At 33.7% G+C, this 18,624-nt stretch overlaps 1 protein-coding gene across 1 annotated transcript in view; it reads left to right on the top strand.

Annotated features, from left to right (window-relative positions):
* The first annotated feature begins 490 nt into the window (after positions 1–490).
* Positions 491–18,624, top strand: part of LOC129224837 (A disintegrin and metalloproteinase with thrombospondin motifs adt-1-like) — a 77,172-nt gene continuing 59,038 nt past the window's right edge. Inside the window, exons 1-4 of the mRNA XM_054859384.1 lie at positions 491–573; positions 4,033–4,111; positions 15,798–16,123; positions 18,351–18,528. Of these exons, the coding sequence (XP_054715359.1) occupies positions 541–573; positions 4,033–4,111; positions 15,798–16,123; positions 18,351–18,528 (616 nt within the window). The 5' untranslated portion in view covers positions 491–540. The remainder of the gene's footprint in view (positions 574–4,032; positions 4,112–15,797; positions 16,124–18,350; positions 18,529–18,624) is intronic.

The raw sequence follows: 18,624 nt of genomic DNA on the forward strand, positions 1-18,624 counted from the left end.
GAAATCATTGTTAATTTCGATGCAAACTCAAGTGGTGTTACAATTTGGCGGACATTTGGCGATATGTCGCCAGTCTTGTCGCCGACTTGGCGACAAATTTGACGATTTTTTTTAAAAAATCTGGTTTCAATTTGGCCATTTGTTTAGAGAGTTAGAGTGATGTTTAGAGAGTTAACTATTGAATCACATTAAAATTGCCAATAATGGGGAAATAACATTAAATTGGTGTAAAATGAAGTCATGTGATGTGCACATCCTCTCGTTTTTTTTTTCGGCTTTAAACGAAAGTAATGTGAGAACTTTAATAGTTTCTGTCACGTAATTTATTTTTTTGTCATGTTGCTTATAAAAGTAACGGCAATTTCTGTAATTTTAAGTGTTTCCATCATCTCATCATTGAAATTTATTTTTGTGTAAGAAATTTTGAATATTTTGTCTTGATCTCAATTTTACAAAGATTAATTTTACTTATTTTCTTTCCAGAATCATTTTGTAAAATTTCGGAATGTGAAAAAGACGAGGATTCTCATTGTTTTTTTAATGGTTAATTGCTTTATAGAAATCTCATGTCTGGTAAGAATTCTATTAATTTAAATTTCATTGAATTATTTGTTGTAAAGATCGGAAAAAATGGAAATCAGATGGGGCAATGTCAGGTGAGTGTGGTGCGTGAAGCAGGCCACCACAGCTCATTATTATTATTATTTTTACAGGGTTTGTCTTGAGCAGTGTGGTCTTTCATTATCATACTTCAGGATCACTCTTTCTCTGCTGATAATAGTGGAAATATTCTCGCCAAAATTTGCACCATTTTATTTACTTTTCTTCCGATTGCTAAAACACTTTCTGTGAGACAAAAACTTGAACATTTTGGCTTGTATCCAAGATGCCATTTTCAGATATTTTGCTCCAAAAATCAATTGATTTTTATCTAACCGGAATTGAAAATGTGCATGCTAGATGGCAAAAGGCAATCGATAATGAGGGTAATTTCATCATTGGTTAAAAATAATACTTTTAAAAATTTATTTATTTAAAAAAAAACAGCATTACTTTTCGGTCCCGCAAAGGTCAAACTACTAATCAAACAATGCTTCGAAAACTTTTGCTTTATTTAAACATTTCATCATGATATTTATCGTGAACTTGCTGCTTATACTTAGGGGATGCCCTTAGTACCATTGCTCAAAGCGCTCACCAACTCCCGAAGATTGCTTCGCAATCTTATTTGATTCGCAAAGATTTAAACCGTCAATTAGAAAGAAACAGATTAAAAACGCATTATGAACTCCCTTTGGAACAAACAACACCCCTTTCCCTCGGTTTCAAAAAAATGTGTACCAACTTGCAGAGCTATAAGGGACAGGAGGCTCCTCAGCATTGCAAAACTGCAGTTATGTACGTTTGAAAAGTCGCTTTTAGATCCGTGGTTTCTACGGGGCTTGAATTGAGTTTAGCCTAAGATTTTCCGTTAAAATCGGAACCCTTAAAATTTGTGAACAAGAAAGAAGAAACTATCGAATCAAAAAGACGTAACTATGGCAATGCCCAATAAAACATCAATAAATTGAATGGAAATGAGATTTCTCGAACTTGATTAAATCTGCTTGTAATTTTTTCTTCTTTGGAGATGGAAACTAAGTTTTTCTACCATAGGTCGATAAAGATCTGGAGTAAAAAAAGCAGGTCTTTCCAGTGGTGTCAAAAAGAAAACTGTGGGACAATTCCTTCAGTTTTTACTGATAGATTTAATAAAGAAAGTAGTGCCTAAATTTTAGCTAAACCTAAAAAAGTTCGAGCTAAGAACGCAAATAACTCCTGCCATATTTAATTTAGAGCATTGAAACAAATTGCGTAGAACGCAGAAAATTCTACCTTTTCCAAAGATACATAATATTAATATGCGTAAGTTATTTTTCACCCTTTTAATAGGCAATAATAGGCAATTTACTTTTTTCTTTAATATAAAGAGATAGTTTGGAAACACTACCATGTTTAGCACTGAACCGATCTTCTCTATTTGCATAGGTTTTGTTTTTAACCAAGCACTTTTATTATACTTGGCCTGATTATCATGGAGCAATCTGAGGCCTGCTTTTGCTTATATTTCAGCAACTGTATCACTTAGGGACTTCTGGATTTCACTAAATGATTTGCTTAATCTTAAGGTACAATTTAACGCTGAAAAATTAAAATCCTGAAACAAAATTATTTTTTCGGTTAGGATGGAAAATAGCAAATTTCATGTAATTTCCGCATTAAATATTTAAATATAAAACCCATTGTTACAAATTTTGTTGCCTTGCAACAGTAATGTTAATAGTAATCATAATGAAAATTTTGAATCAAGGCTTCTCTGGAGCAAGCCTGAAATTTATTCAATATCATTGCTCTCTTAGGATTTTTATCCTCATCCAATGCTTCACTTGATACGTTCTTCTATATCAATATAAGACGCGTATCGAGTGAAGCCTTGCCTCATCTATGCCAATAATCGATAACGGGGCATAGTAAAGAAACATATTAAGATGTTTATCGCCAGTAACTTGTACACTGTGAAATATAAAATAGTTTGGGGCAATTTTTTTTCTTTTCAGAAACTCATAATATCGTTATAACATTCGGTACATAACAGCAAAAATGGAACTACTTTGATAAACCCCCCCAAATCGGAAATTTGGCGACTTTTTTTTCTCGCCAAGCAAAATACCTGTTTTATTGCACAAAATTCCCTGAAACTTTTCAACAACACTACATTTAGTAGGCATATTGAAAACTGAAAGATAAAAATAATTAATAGGAAAAAATATATAATTGGAAAATACAACCAGATTTGCAGCAAAATACAGTAAATCAGAAATCTGCTTGGTCACTTCACAAAGAAATGGCGCTAAAACATATATGAAATCCAAAAATTGTTGCCACAAAACTTTAAAAAAAAAAAAAAAAAAAAAACTCAAAAAATAGTACAAAATACAAGAAAATATTAAATTTGGAAACAACAAAAACCTAAAAGCTGAAAAAACCTAAATTGGCAACACCAAAATAAGAAACAGCAACCCTAAATGGTCCACAGGGAGTGCCAGATTTGGCGCGTAATTTTTGGAGGGGTATATCAAAGTTATACCGCAAAAATATTCTATTAAAGTGTAACTAAGAGATAATTTTGAAATTATGTATATGTTTAAAATAATGTTTAAAATGTAATGTTATATATGTTTAAAATAATAAGCTGTTTATTCGTCTTGGTGTTTATTCATTAGCCTCTTGCTTTAAATTTATCCGTTGGAACTTTTTTCCTTCTGTTCAAACTTGAACGAAAATGCTGTTCTACTCAAAACATTAAAATATGGGAATGTGGTGTCCTGGATGAGATCGTTCTAACAAAGATTATTTTGTTAAATCGGAATGTTCTCTGAAAAGGAAGAAAGCTGACACATAATTCGACAGACTGACTGACAAACGTACTACCCATATCAAAACCTTGAAGTCTTTTATTTTTGAAATTTTATGAATTCAATATTTAAAACTCATAAGCTTTTGAGAAAGTTAACAGAACAAAAAATTATCTATTGAAATCTAGCATAATATCGTTTACCAATTGCATGACAATGAAATGTGTATGAAAATTTTTTGAGTTCAAAAGAAAATTTTACTTGCTTGCTCGGTTTCTTTGGTTGGGAAAAATACTAAAACCCAATAAAAGGCAGTTAATACGTACAAGTACGACGGGTACGTGAAAGTGCTGCTTAAAATTTCATGAAGCTGAAAGTTGATTCCACATTATTTCATCGGCCGTTTTCTTGACCGGTTTTTTTTTTTTTTTTTTTTTTTTTTTTTTTTTTTTTGAGAGAGAGGTTATCTCCAAAATCAACTGATTTTTTTTTTTTTTTTGTGCTTGGCTATTAATTATGTTCTTTTAAATAAAAAACAAAAATAGCAAAAATAAATAAATAAATAAATAAATTTTTTGAGTTTAGTTTTAAATTTTTGAAACAGTTTAAAACATTTTGTGTTTAATTTCTATTATAGCCTTCATTTCCAAAGTTCCACATCAGCTTAAACAAGGATCAACTTCAGAAGTATTTTCAAGTAAACCATCACCATGAAGGTAAAATTATTTATTGTTATTTTATTTATTTTATTTATTTATTTTATTTATTTTTTTTTTCTATTTCATTAAAAATTCTTTACATGGTTTTTAAAACTTCACATTTTTATATTCGTTTCTCGTCTTTTTAAAATTATTATTAAGTATTATTATTATTATTATTATTAGATGTTTATAATCTCTGTAGTTTAAATAGTTAGATATAGTTTGTTTTACTATATTTATGTTTTTATGTTCTTATTTTAATTTGTTGTAATCTTGCTAAATGTAGCGTTTATTCCATTATTTTCGCTCAAAATTAAACTTAGTTTTTGAAACTTAGAATTTAAAGGCAGTCTGTTGAAAAAATCCACGCTCCCCCCCCCCCTACTGATGTGAAACGATCATTTTTTTAAACTAAAATGCGTACACACCTTTTCAAAGAGAAAAAAATATATTCAAGTTTCTTTGGTATTTAAAACTACTCGTCAAAACATTAAATTAGATTTACTGTTGCTTTAAAACTCAAAATAATCCTCTAACTGTACAGTTCATCACTTAACGTGCCAAGCAATCACGCTACCGTAACCCTGCCCTTGTTTTTTTCTTTTGAGATTTAAAATGCTTCACCAAATAAACAAAAAAGACAGCAAATAGCATCTTAAAAATATTCATATATTAATAAGCAAGCCGTTTTCTTTCGGTACCGATTTCTCCTCTGTTTGTGAACCGATTTCCTTCATTCTTTTTTTGTTTAGTAGCTATTGCCGAGTTTTAGTGTCATCAATAAAAGTTTTTTAAATCGAACGCTAATTGACAGAGAGATTAATTGAAAACGAATTTTTGTCCTAAATGGCTCTTTTTAAGCGAATGGATGGTCCATTTTTTTCGAATTTGATATGGTTGGAAAGGTCTTTAAAAAATAATCCTAACGAAGAAATTGTCAGAGCGCACATGGTCCAATAACCTGAATCCACTAGAAAAAAGTTATAATAGTTTTTTAGTTAGCGAAACTCAAAAATTTTAATTTTATCTCTTTTCCATTGTTGAAATTCATTGTTGGAAGCGTGAAACATTTTTATGAAGTTTTAATTCATTTTTAAACCGCTTTTTCTACACGAAAAATGCATTTTAGTGCTTCGACTTTGGTATGGTTGGAAAGATCGTGAAAAATACTTCTAAAAACATTTAACCCCCGTTTTACGGCTCAAAAACGGAAATTCTCTAAAATGACTAGAAAAGGAGCTAGAAGCAATTATAAGTTAGCGAAAATTCATTTTTATTTGATTTTTCACGAGACTTAGTAAGCGTGAAGAAATTGCTGGATGACGTTATGTGTTGCCATTTCTCGCTTGAGCATAGATAAATTAAGTTATTGCATTTGGTTTTATTATTGAGGCTTTTTGGGTAACAATGGGAAGTTAAAATATTTTCATTTTAATTATATTTTCGAGCATTTAATATTTAAATAAATCATTTTCTGGAGTGAGGGAGGACTTTTAGTTTAGATAAAATCACCTCCTTAATATATATATATATATATATATATATATATTAATTTGAATTTTTGGCATCTTGAATTCAAATTATGTTTTTCGCAATCACGAGCGTGTGTGTGTATGCATGCGCGTGTGTTTTTGTGTAGGCGCATGTGTGTGGGTGCGTGTGTGTGTGAGTGTATGTATGCATGTGTGTGAGTGCTGTGTATGCAGTGCTGTGCGTGTGCATGTAGGCGTACGTGTGTGTGTGTAGGCGTTCGTGTGTGTGTATGTAGGCATGTGTGTTTGTGTCTGTGTGCAGGCATGAGTGTGTGTATGTGTGTGTGTAGGAGTGTGTGCATGTGTAGGTGTGTGTATGTATGTGTGTGTGTGTGTAGGATATGGACGCAACCTGGACACGGTTTTCCCAAGAGGAGCAGCATCGTGAGGCGGCCTGTCGACGGTGATGCTGCAGGGTGCTCGGTGCTGGCGGGAAAATAAAATCAGCGTAACGCCAAAAACAGTCAAATGAGAACAATAAGCAATCGTGATTGCTCAACAAAAAAAAAACCGCTCCCAATAATACCTGCAGTTGCTATGATCACAAACAGATCTTAAAGTGAAACTTTTGATAAAATTGGCGTATTATGGTTACGACGTCCAGTGCTTTCGCATGGACAATTATATATGTTGCCGCGAGTAGAGGTCGTTCATTTGACTGTTGGAAATTTTATATTTCTAACGGCAAAGTTCATGCCTACTTTTACAAAGAATATTGTATGCAAAGAAGTTTTACGTATTAAAAGAGTTTTGCGGTATTATTTCATTCAAGAAGACTTCCATAATTGTGAAATTGGCGAACTTTATCCATTGGTGTCAAATTTTTGGCACCAATTCCAGGGTGAGAAATATTTGTTTTCTTTTGCATTCGTAAAAAAGAAGTTGAGAAATGTCTATTTGCAAGGAGCTGACTACGAATGAAGTGCCTCTTTAAGATGAGGTTCATTTAATTGTAATCGTCCGTGACAAGGGGGAGGGAATAAATGACAAGAGGGACATACAATGGAGAAAATATGTCATCAAGCCTTTTTTTTTTATAAGAACGTATATGAAAACAGTGTGAGATGTGGCAAAGAGAAGAGAGGGTGTGGTGAAGTTTGAAACTTTGGGACAAAGGGGAGAGGGATAAAAAATTTTGAAAGGTGCATTAGTCAGTTTTCCACTAAACCGTAAACAAATCACAAAGACGATTTTTTTTTTCATAAAAGGAAGATTTCGAAATTGGCTCTCTTCATGTATTGGCATCAAATTTTCGGCACCAGTTGCAGCGCGAGAAATGTTTTTTCTTTGCATACGTAAATAAAGAGTAGGGAAAAATACATTTGCACAGGGTTTACACAAAACAAAGGCTGTCTACGAATGAAGTCAAGCTTTAAGGTGGGGTTCACCAACAGTAACAGTTTGTGACAAGGGAGAGGAAAGAAATGTCAAGAGGGACACACAATAGGGAAAATGTGACAACAAGACTTTTTTAATAGGAACGTTTATGAAAAGCAGCGTGGCATGTGATAAAGGGAAGAAGGGGTATGGTGAAGTGCGAAACTTTGTGACAAAGGGGGAGAGGGTCGAAAACGTTGAAAAGTGTGACATCAGTTATACACTGCCCTTAACCATAAACAAATCACAAAGACGACCTTTTTAAAAAATTGTACTATTATTACAACGTCCAGTGTTTTTCGAATGGACAGTTATATGTTGCCACATGTAGAGTTCGTTCATTTGATACTTCGAAATTTATATCTCTAATGATGAAAAAGAATTTTATGAGAGTTTTATAAGAGTAATATTTTTCACACAGAAGTTTTACGTATAAACTGAGTTTTGATGTTTCATTTCATACGCGAAGATTTCGAAAATTGGATAATTGGCGATTTTTATCTATTGGCACTAATTTTTTTGTTTCCAATGCCAGCGCGAAAAATGTTTTTCCTTTGCATACGTAAACAAAAAGTAATCAAATATCTATTTGCATACGGTTAGCACAAAGCAACATGGTGTCCAAAATAAAATTATTCAAGTCAAGAATTTGACGACCACACCAATTTCTCAATGGGATTGTTTTCTTCAGTTAAAAGTACTACTTTTAGTCACTAAAATTGATAGAACAAGCAAAATAATAACAATAATAATAACGTGGAGCCAGAAGAAACTTTTATTTTCCATAGTTTTTTTTTTATAATGTTCGGTTTTGGAAAGAAAGCGTGATCTTTAGACGTTACAAGTAATGTACTTTCTTACGGCTATGGAGAATGTACAGTACTTGTAACGTCTTGCCGCGTTAAATGTTTACGCTTATTGCTGTCAACCGCGTTTCCAGGTTATGATAATTTACGCTGTGCGCTGGCATCAGTGAATGGCATTTCATCGCTTTTGATGCCATGTGCAGAAAGCGTAAAAAATGAATTTCAATCTGCGCAGCAATTAAAATAATTGTTTAAAAATAATTATTTTTTTTTCAAAATATTTTAAAAATATTCAAAATCTATGTTTTTAAGCACGCTTTTAGAAAAAAAAAAAATACTTTTAAAATTTCGGAAACGAGCCCATTACCAAAATATCTCCCCTTTCATCCATTTATTTTGAGACTAACAGACAAAAAGGAAAATTGGAAAAAAATATTACTGTTTGGTAATGTGTGTACAAAAAAAATTATGTTTCCAGATATGCAGTAAACATGAGTAGGAGTAGAAATAAAAATATTGGAAATAATAAAATTCGAACAAGTTTTCTCAAATATTCTTTTATGAATATGGTCGAAGTTCGACCACTGGGCGAATAGTGTAAAGTAATTCCATAACTCTATAGTTTGTTGTCAAGCGACCACGCTACCGTATCGAGCGAAGCGAACGCAGACTGATCAGCTATCCCATCTGTCTAACTAAAAAAGAAAAAAATTCCCCGTGTGGGACATTCGAAAATTGTCTTCAGAAAAAAGAAAAAGTAGTATATTTCATTTGGTTAAAAACAAATCAAATGTTTCTTTGGATTTCAAAGCATTTCACCGAAACATTAAATTACACATACAGTTGCTTTAAGACTTAAAATAGTCGTCCAACTACTGTTTTCGCCTAACTCGCCAAGTGACCACGCTACCAGAACCCAACCCTGTTGCGAGTGACGCAACAATTTCTTTTTTTTCAATAAAAATTTTTTCGCGCCTAATAAACAAAAAAAGGCATCAAATTACATTAACAGCAGCTTTTGAAAGTAAATAGTTCCTCAAATCTATTGTGTATCGCCAAACTCGCTATGTGACCCCGCTACCGTAACTCAGCCGATTAGCGAGTGAAACGAACAACGGTCGATTAGCGATCCGATCAAAGAAAAAAAAACCTTGATTAAAAGGAATCCCCCCTCTGACGTAAAATAATAATTATCTTTCTCTAAAATGCGTAAAAACCCTTTAAAATCCTAAAAATATTTACTTGCAACTTAAATATTTTTTTAAGTAGACAAAAAAGACATTAAATTACATGAACAGTAGCTTCAAATTGTAAAATAATCTTGCAACTCTATTGTTAATCACCAAACTCGCCAAGCAATCGCGCTACAGTAACCCACTCAACCCTACGAGCAAAGCGAACTCCGACCGATTAGCCATCCGATCTTCCTAACGAGAACGTTTAAACGAAATTCCCCTAGCAGAAAAACAATGTAATTAAAAAACATGGTACATCTAGGACAAAAAAAAAAAAAAAAAAAAAAAAGGAATTCGCATACCCCGTAAACTGTTAGACATGTAAGAATTTTTTTAAAAAATACTTACATCGTCGTCATGTTATCTCCGTCTTTTTTAATTTCTATTTTAATGGAACGTTCGAATTTATTTATGACTCGATAGATTCATTTAGCAAATAAATTTACACGTTAAAGGATCATTTAAAGTCTGTTTGGTGAATCACTCGTATTGGGTTTTTCATTTGGCGGACTTTTTTTACTTTAAATGGCCTGGTTTAATTATTTGGAAAACTACTTATTAGTCTTGTTTCAAGTATTGTTTCTTGTTAAAAAAAAAGTATATTCAAAATGAAAGTTATGTCAAGTGATGCGTGTTCACACTGTAACAAATTTCGGAAACGTTTCTGGGTACATCGGAAACGTTTCCGAAATAATAAGAATCCTTCATCCAATAGCGAACTCCTCATTATTCAGAAAGCTTTTTGTTTTTCAAAAAATCTAGAAGCGGAAGTGAGGCGCAATGCTTCGAAACGTATTTTATCCTTCCAACACTGGCGCCAGTGAGTCGGAAATAACGAGAGCTTATTTTTTTCCTTATCTATGGTTGCTGCAGTCAGCAACTGTTTAGCATTGGATTGCTTGTTAATTCATGTCTAGATAGTAGTAAATTGTGTCGAAACTAATTTTACGCCTTTGCATTTTGGGCTGCCCTAGATTTTTTAGACGATGTACGCAGCTATTAAGTTAGTTAATAACGATTTGCTTCTTTACAATTTCCGGTGCGATCATGATTACATATATATTGTGTGTTCAAGCGTGAATAGTTTCAACACCCGTTTTTATACTTAATGAAACGAGTTCAATTGTAAGTATTAATGAATATTTTAAAACATGTTGTTATATACATTTATATTTTTGTTGATTTGTATTTGATAAGGCTCCAATTGTAACTGTTTTTGGGTTTATCGAATTAATTTAAAGTTATCCTACATACCTATGTGCGCAGTGTACTATTTGTTGCAACCAATTGAAACTGATTAATTATGCAAAAGAAATAAGATTTACATTTGAAAAGCAATCACAGAAAAGTTATTTCGAAATACTTGGATATACATACATTGGTTCAAAAAAAAAAAAAAAAAACAATTGTTTAATTCATTAAAAATATGGTAATGCAAATGTTTTCTAGTATTGTAATATGCTTCACAGAAAATGTGCCAGTATTATTTTTTTTTTTTATTATTATAATTTATTCATTTATTTAAAAATATTTATACCATTAGAAAATGGCCCAGTTATCTATTAGTAAGCGACATAGTTATGCAATTAATTCATGGGCTTATTCATTTTGTTAAATGTGGTTGACAATAAAAAATTCCTTGACATTAGTTGTTCGGTAAATAACATTTCCTTCATGGATATACTAGTTTAATATAGGACAGTCAGGAGGAATGAGTCAGTGGCAAAAAAGGAACAGCTGCATTTACAAGCCGAAATAAAAAGAAATATTATTTCATGTCATTGTTTTAAAAGTGATCATTTTTTAAATACTATGTTATTAATATACAATGTACATATGGGGAGAAGACGAGGGGCGTTCACCACGCAGACTGCCATTGACATTTTCAGGGATTGCTTTTTTTTAAGGGGGGGAGGGCGCTTTATAGCATTTTATGGGTTCACCATCACTCTTATGGTGTGGGGAGAGGGAATCTCGTATATATGAAATGGAGTAATCATGCAATAGAATTCAATGTTTTAATAAATAAAATATATAATGCATTTTGCGCACATTGTAAAAATAAAATCAGTAACCTATTTTGATTAAGTATTTATATTTGTGATGAACTGGAAAAGCGCAAGAACAGAAGAATCAACCCGAATGGTTCCAACAGGAGGACTTGGTGTCATATTTAAATTCACCAATTTCTCTGTTGGCACTTTTCGATACACTTTATTCGTCAGAGAAATAGACTTGACGCGAAGCGAAGGTAAGTTCTGTCAAATTTTATCCGAAAATAAAAGCTATCAAGTTTGATACAAGATATGTTTTTAAGTTCTGCATTAAAAATACAATATGTTGATAATTTTGTCTTGAAAATATTGAGAGAAAAACTGAAGTTTAAGATTGTTTAAGAAACAGTCCCACTTTTGAGAAAGTACCCCCCCTGCCCTCCCCTGACGATTTTGTGATTAGGAATAAAACTACTATATTATTTCATAAATTTTCAAAAATGTATAACTGTGCATATATTATGCTGTTAACCATGCTATTTGTCATTAGACATTCAGAAAAAAAAAAAATCCACAAATGATTCTAAAATTGCTTGTTTCATTGCTGTTAGATATGAAAGAACTGAAACTGATATGGTATGCAATACTATAGTAAAGAATTATATTTTAGAAAAAATCACGGAAAAAGGATTCTGCAATTCTCGGAAACGTTTTTGAAAATTGTTTAGAGAGTTCCGAAATACTCGGAAACGTTTTCGAAACTTTCATGAACCACAGCTGCACAGAATACTGAGAAACATTTCTGGAAATTACGGAAAGAGGATTCCGAAATACTCAGAAACGTTTCTGAAAATTACAGAAAGAGTATTCCAAAATACTCAGAAACATTGAAAGAGGATTCTGAAATACTCAGACACGTTTCTGGACATTACAGAAAGATAATTCCGAAATACTCAGAAACGTTTTTAAAAATTTCATGAACCGCAGCTGCACGATATACTCAGAAACGTTTCCGGATTTTTTTTAGTGTAGTGATAAGTTATGTATTATGTCTTTCCCTGCCATTGAGATCATTTATTTTGTGCATCTTAACCGTTTTTTATGTTGAATGAAGCAGCTTTTTTATGTTTTAATTTCAACAGTAAAAGTACAGTTTTTAATTATAAGAAACTTTAATGTTTTGTTGAGGAATGCTTTAAAGCAGTTTGAGGGGTGTTTATAAGTATCTTAAAGAATTTGGTATGTTTCAAAAAGATTTGTATACATACCCTTTTCTACAACGCGAAATTTCAACTTACGCGAAGAGTCCTGAACGCACCCCTCGCGTAAGTCGGGACTCGACTGTATTCACATTTAAAAATAACGTTGACAAAACCAGTAAGAGTCAGATTGTTTTAAAATCGTACTTGAAAACATCGGCTTGCGAAAACCTAATCAAAAGGGAAATACATTTTAAATGCCTTGCTACAGCCAAAGCTTCAATGCATTAAAAACCGATTGCAAGAAATTCTACTTTTAGATTACCAAGCAAGAAATGGCAACAAATAATATTGAACATCTTTTCTTCAATCTAAAATTAATCTCGCGCAAAAAATGGAGAAGTTTCTTTTTAAAAAAATAATAGTTTAAAAAACTAAATAAACACGCTTTCGTAGCAAAATGAACTAAAAAATGAAAAATAACCTTTGGATGATAGTAGTTGACCAATCACTTAATTTTAATGTAATATGAAAAAGCGTGGGGTGCTGTCTATTTACATTTTTGCTTGGACAACAAATGGAAGAAATTCAAGACAACTGATAAGAAGTCTCTCACGCTTTTTTGTATTAAATTAAAATTAAGTGATTGGTCAACTACTATCATCCAAAGATTATTTTTCATTTTTCAGTTCATTTTGCTACGAAAGCGTGTTTTTTTAGTTTTTTAAACTATTATTTTATTTTTCTGTTTTTTAGTCTTATGTTGGAGAACTATCAGGCGACGAAATTATTTATAAAACGAGTGCGATATAATATCTTAAAGTTAAGACAAGGGCACCCCGATGGGATGCTACTGCGAGTCATCGATGTATGTTTGCGGAAATCATATTTACAGTGGCTCCCCAAAATGTTTGTACACCTACGACTTTCAATGAGATAGGCCGTTATCCATTGGTTAAAATTAATCTTTCGAAACAGGTATTTTATTACAAGATCTATGATCTATTTTTAACACAACTACATGAAAATTTTTAATAAAACATTAAAACATAATTTAAAAAAAATCAAAAACCAAAAATTGCCGGAAATTTTATCTCACGAAAATCTTCGTACACTTTGAAAAAATGTCAAAAAATTAGTAAATAATCTAACTTTTTACAAAGTTATTATTTAGTGAAATATCATGCAGTATCAACAACGGCTTTTAAACGTGTGGGAATAGATTTCATTGTTTTTTCTTTCTTTTTTTGTGCAATTTCTGAGAAAGTATTCAGCCGCACTTCGAGTCTTACTGTTTCTAGTTCGATTTTCGTTTTAATGGTGTATTTTCGTAATCTAGCTACCAGATATCCCCAAATACGTTCCATTAAGTTTACATCTGGCGATTGAGGAGATATTTCTAAGCTTAAGGACAATTTTTGAGGCCCCAAACGCAAACGTGTGCTTCTTATCGTTATCTTGATAAAAAACAAAGTTATTTCCGATTACCAAATTTTGGGCTGATAGTTTGAAATTGTTTTTAAAAATATTTAAATGAACAGCATAATTCATTATTTCATCAAAAAATTCCAAATTTCCAAGTCCTGATGCTGTAATGCACCCTCACACTAGAACACCTTCAACGTCTTGATTAACTGAGCCAACTAAGTTCTTAGGATGAAATTCCTCATTTTTTCTTCTATTTACAATTATACAACAATTTAACAAAAATTTTGAAATTATTTTCATCTATAAGTAAGACGGTTTTCCAAAACGTTTTGAGCTTATTTGTCATTGATATTACGACGGAAAGCGTAAGCTTACTGTTTTTCTCACGAACAAGAAAATTTCTGCGGGAAGAGGTCCCAGATGTTCCAGCTAATCTGAGAACTTGGCGAACAGTTTTAGGTGAAAATTAAACGTAAAATGTTTCATTCAATTCTGCAGAAACTTTTTCAGCACTCAAATATGTATTTTTCATAATTTTTTTAACTGTAAACCTCCGATCACGCATTGTTAACTTTGCCAGTTGACCTTTTCTTACCATGTTTTCGATCAGATTCTTGTCTTTAAAGCATTTTATCAAGCACTTCACTTTAGACATTTCAAACCAATTTATGGCTACTGTAAGGGAAAAAAATCAAATTTCGAATCGTGTTTGTTGTTTTCTATGCGTACCCGCCATTTTAAAATAAGCAGAATATTTGTTAATAAATACACAAAAAATTAACGGCAAATGACTTTACATTACAATGCAAAAATAACAAAAAAATCACATATGATAATTTTTAATCACGAATTTATTCGAAAATATTTCAGTGTACGATGACTTATGTGGCGTATCTTTTCTCTGTCTCTTCGGTTCTTTTTTTAATTTCAAAAATAAAATCTGGTAATATTTTGAAAAAAAAAATGCTAGGTTTTATTCAGAATGGCATAGGAATGGTGTTAAAAAAAATTGGACTTCATATTCGAATTCAGTTTTGCGTTAGTTTGGTTTTACTACAAAATTTCAAGGTGTACGAACATTTTTGGGAGCCACTGTATGTGCCAAATTTCAGTTTTCTAGCTTCAGTCCTTTTGGCTCTGTCACTCCTATACCGGGCTGATGAGTGCTAATAAGCACGAAACTGCAGTCCTCGGCTGGAATTCACTGAGCTGGCGGTGTATTTCATGTATTGCTGCCTTAGCCCTGGCTGTAGGGCGGTAACTTACTGAATATACCTGCCTTGCCTTCAGTATTCGTGTTGAACCGAACCATTGTTTCAGTCACTTGTCTGGTCAGTGTTAATTCTTTATTAGCTACCAGTTTGTTTGACACTCTTAGCTTCCTTAAGAGGTTTCCCACCTTTAGCTCAGTCACTCCTATGCCGGGCTGATGAGTGCTAATATGCACGAAACTGCAGTCCTCGGCTGGAATTGACTGAGCTGGCGGTGTATTTCATGTATTGATTCAACTAGCTGCGTCTGCCCGGCTTTACACGGGTCATCTCGAAAATAAAAGTTATGTCAAGTGACGCGTGTTTAACAATCAGGCTTAAACTTTAAAAAAAATCATTAAAATTTTACGAAAGTTCGCGGAAAAATGACCGAAGGGAAGCATTTTGAATCCCCCGATTACAAGAAAGGCCTCAAAACAAAAGCCAGAATTTTATTAGTTCATGTTCGAGATAAAAAAAAAATGTGGCAAAACAGATTTTTTTTCTCAATGATTTTCTTCACACTACAAATTTTAATTGAAGCATTGTTACAGAAAGTTTAGATGAAGTGCTGAATAATAATTTGAACGCAAAAAAACCTTCGAAAAATAAGGATTTTGTGTCGAAATCTAACTAAGTAGCATAATTAATAGTTTTTAATTGATATCTCCGCTAATTGATATCGGAGGATTATGTAAAACAGCCAAACATAAAGATGGGAAAATTACGAATCTATCAATACCTGGTTCGCTGGTCAGTTCACTGGCGTTCGGGAGAAGTAACTCGGACATAGATACATACATAGGTACATACGCTCAGTTTTTAATTATAAAAGAGTGACGTACCATATTAATCACGAATTTCTGAATTTATTTCGCAGTTCCCGATTATAGCCTGGTAAATATTAAGATGAAACGACCTCATGCTGCCTCCAGAGAACAGCATCGTCTGACATCAAGGGGACAATTTCGTCCCGAGAAAGAATTTTTTGTGGCGTCCCAGTCGATTTTTGGCCACGAAGTTCAGATGCAGCTGATGAGGAACGACCACCTTCTGGCTCCATCCTTCAGAGCTATCCGCAAGGGGGACGATGATACAGAACATGAGGTTGCAGCCTATGGCCGCCCGTTGTGTCACTATACAGGCATGAATGGAAGCATGTCAATGGCAGTTAGCATGTGTGAATACAGCATTAATCGAGGCTTGGTAAGAGATAACTTTTATGGATTAAAAGTTTGCTGTGGGTTTTATTTGAAGAACAGTTGTGGCAGTGAGCAGCAAAGGGATGCAAACCTTTTTGGATAGACTTTTGACGCATTTGAAGTTTTGATCCTAGGTAGGCTTTCATTGAAATTGTTTTCAAAATCATGCTAATAGCAGAACCTACCTGCAAGTGAACTTTTTGGTGCATTTGAACTTCAGATTCTAGGTAGACTTTCATTGAAATTGATTTCTAAATCATGCTCTATAGCAGAACCTACGTGCAAATGGACTTTTTGATGCATTTGAAGTTCAGATTCTAGGTAGGATTTCATTGAAATTGTTTTCAAAATCATGCTAATAGCAGAACCTACCTGCAAGTGGACTTTTTTATGCATTTAAAGTTCAGATTCTAGGTAGACTTTCATTGAAATTGTTTCCTAAATCATGCTGTATAGCAGAACCTACCAGGACTACTTTTCTCCGCACACACCCCACCACTGGTACTAAGCCTTGCACCAATGCAGAGGAGAAGTTCTCCTACTACATTTATACAGGTTATCTCAAAATTTTCAATTTTAGCGCTTACATCCCTTTGCTTCTCACAGCCTCAATTCTCGGTTATGTATGGCTGTGTAATGGATTCATTTTTCTATAGCGATACCGAAAAGGATAAGGATTAATCTTGTCTTAACGGCTCATATTTCTGGTTTTAATTTAATAGGACGACGTGAAAAATGTCCTAATTTCAGTAGCAGAGTGTAACAGTTTAATTTAGTTTACTACAACTTATGCTTGAAATAAAGGTAAACAAGCTGGTCTCTGCTGCTAGTGTTCAATTTGTGCATCTTTAGCTTTACTGCATACATCCAACCTGAACACCAATATTTTTTCTCACACTCTGATTAACAATTCCGGGATGACTGCTGTGGATACATTTGCAAACATTTTTGTAAAACACGCCACACTGAGTTTAGCAACTAAAGTTCTAGATTTGCTTTTCGAACAGGTAAGACTATAGACTTAAGATAAGACGGTAAAAGCCTCTGACATGATCGACGTTCTATACAGGCAATTTTGGTCATCCCGCGCTTTTCCTTTTACAAATATATCCAGGCGTTTTGAATTACTTTGGCATCAACGGATGTTTTTTGCGACAAGGATGACCACGACCAAACTTTAAACGAAACACACGTTGAGCTATTCACTCTTAACAAAAATTGCAAAACACAAAATGTTTAGGAGTCGACATCTTGTTTTTGCGGTGTTGAACCCGAGAACAGCTAAGCAGAACTCGTGCACGCGCTTATGTAAAACCGTTTGATGTTGTTGTTGGCTTGTGCATGGGAGGTCCAAATTGGAACGAAGGCAGTCCAGACAGTTTTAGCAATTTCAATACAGTTGTCTTCATAGAGGTCTGCGTGTGAATTCTCTGGAAATTCTTTGAGCTTCCTTTGCATGGCAAGGTTGGAAAAGATATGAAATGGGTTAAATCGGGTTCGGACAGTTGCTACAGTTCTGATCAGGTCTGCGGAGTCGGGAGAAAAATAACCGACTCCGACTTCTGGAATTTTAGAGCTTCCGACTGTGACTCCTTTTCCCGAAAATGAGTCCGACTCAGACTCCTCCAACAGCACTGGCAGAGTTGCGGACTTTGAGGAAAAATGGCCGACTTCGACTCTTGAAATGTTAAACCTTCAACTCTCAACCCCGACTCTTTCACCTCAGAATTAGTCCGAGTCCGCAATCAATAGTACAGTTGTTGCCTTTGAGGGAAAATGACTGACTCCAACTCCGACTCTTGAAATTTTAAACCTTCAACTCTCAAACCCAAATCTTTCACCTCAGAATCAGTCCGAGTCCGCAATCAATAGTACAGTTGGGGCCTTTGAGGGAAAATGACCGACTCCTACTCCGACTCTTGAAATTTTAAACCTTCAACTCTTGACTCAGACTCTTTTACTCCAAAATCAGCCCGACTCCGATTCCGCAGTCTTGGTCCTGATAGATTTTTGTGCCGTCCTTCTAGATTTTTCTTTCCTCGGTAGTGTTTCGTCCTCAGTCTCTTAGGGTCTTTTCAATGATTCTATCTGTACTTAATTTAAAACTGTTTGATTTAACCCTTTAACAGTGATCTATACCCAACACATTAGAGCGCTTACAGTTGCTGCTATTAAAACTTATACCTTTAGCGTGCAAAAATTAATGACACCTTTTGTGAAACTCTTTTTAGTCCGGAATCTTGTTGCTCCCGAGCGGCGGGGTTCAGATTCAACCGGTTGATGACGATCTCGCTGAACTCTTGGGTCTCAACCAGGCAGAGAAGAAGCGATCTCACAAGGTTAACGATGACGAGGTGATGCATCTAGTTTACAAACCAATGAAAGGGAAAAGACTGTCGGTTCCCGATGGTGAGAAGAAATCTTAAGTTTCCTTTTGCAAAAGACGTTCCTTTTCAGTTTAAATGTATGACCACCAAACCAAGCAATTATTAAGCAAGCTGTTTT

This window comes from Uloborus diversus, chromosome 6 (genome assembly GCF_026930045.1).
Source record: "Uloborus diversus isolate 005 chromosome 6, Udiv.v.3.1, whole genome shotgun sequence".
Taxonomy (NCBI): domain Eukaryota; kingdom Metazoa; phylum Arthropoda; class Arachnida; order Araneae; family Uloboridae; genus Uloborus; species Uloborus diversus.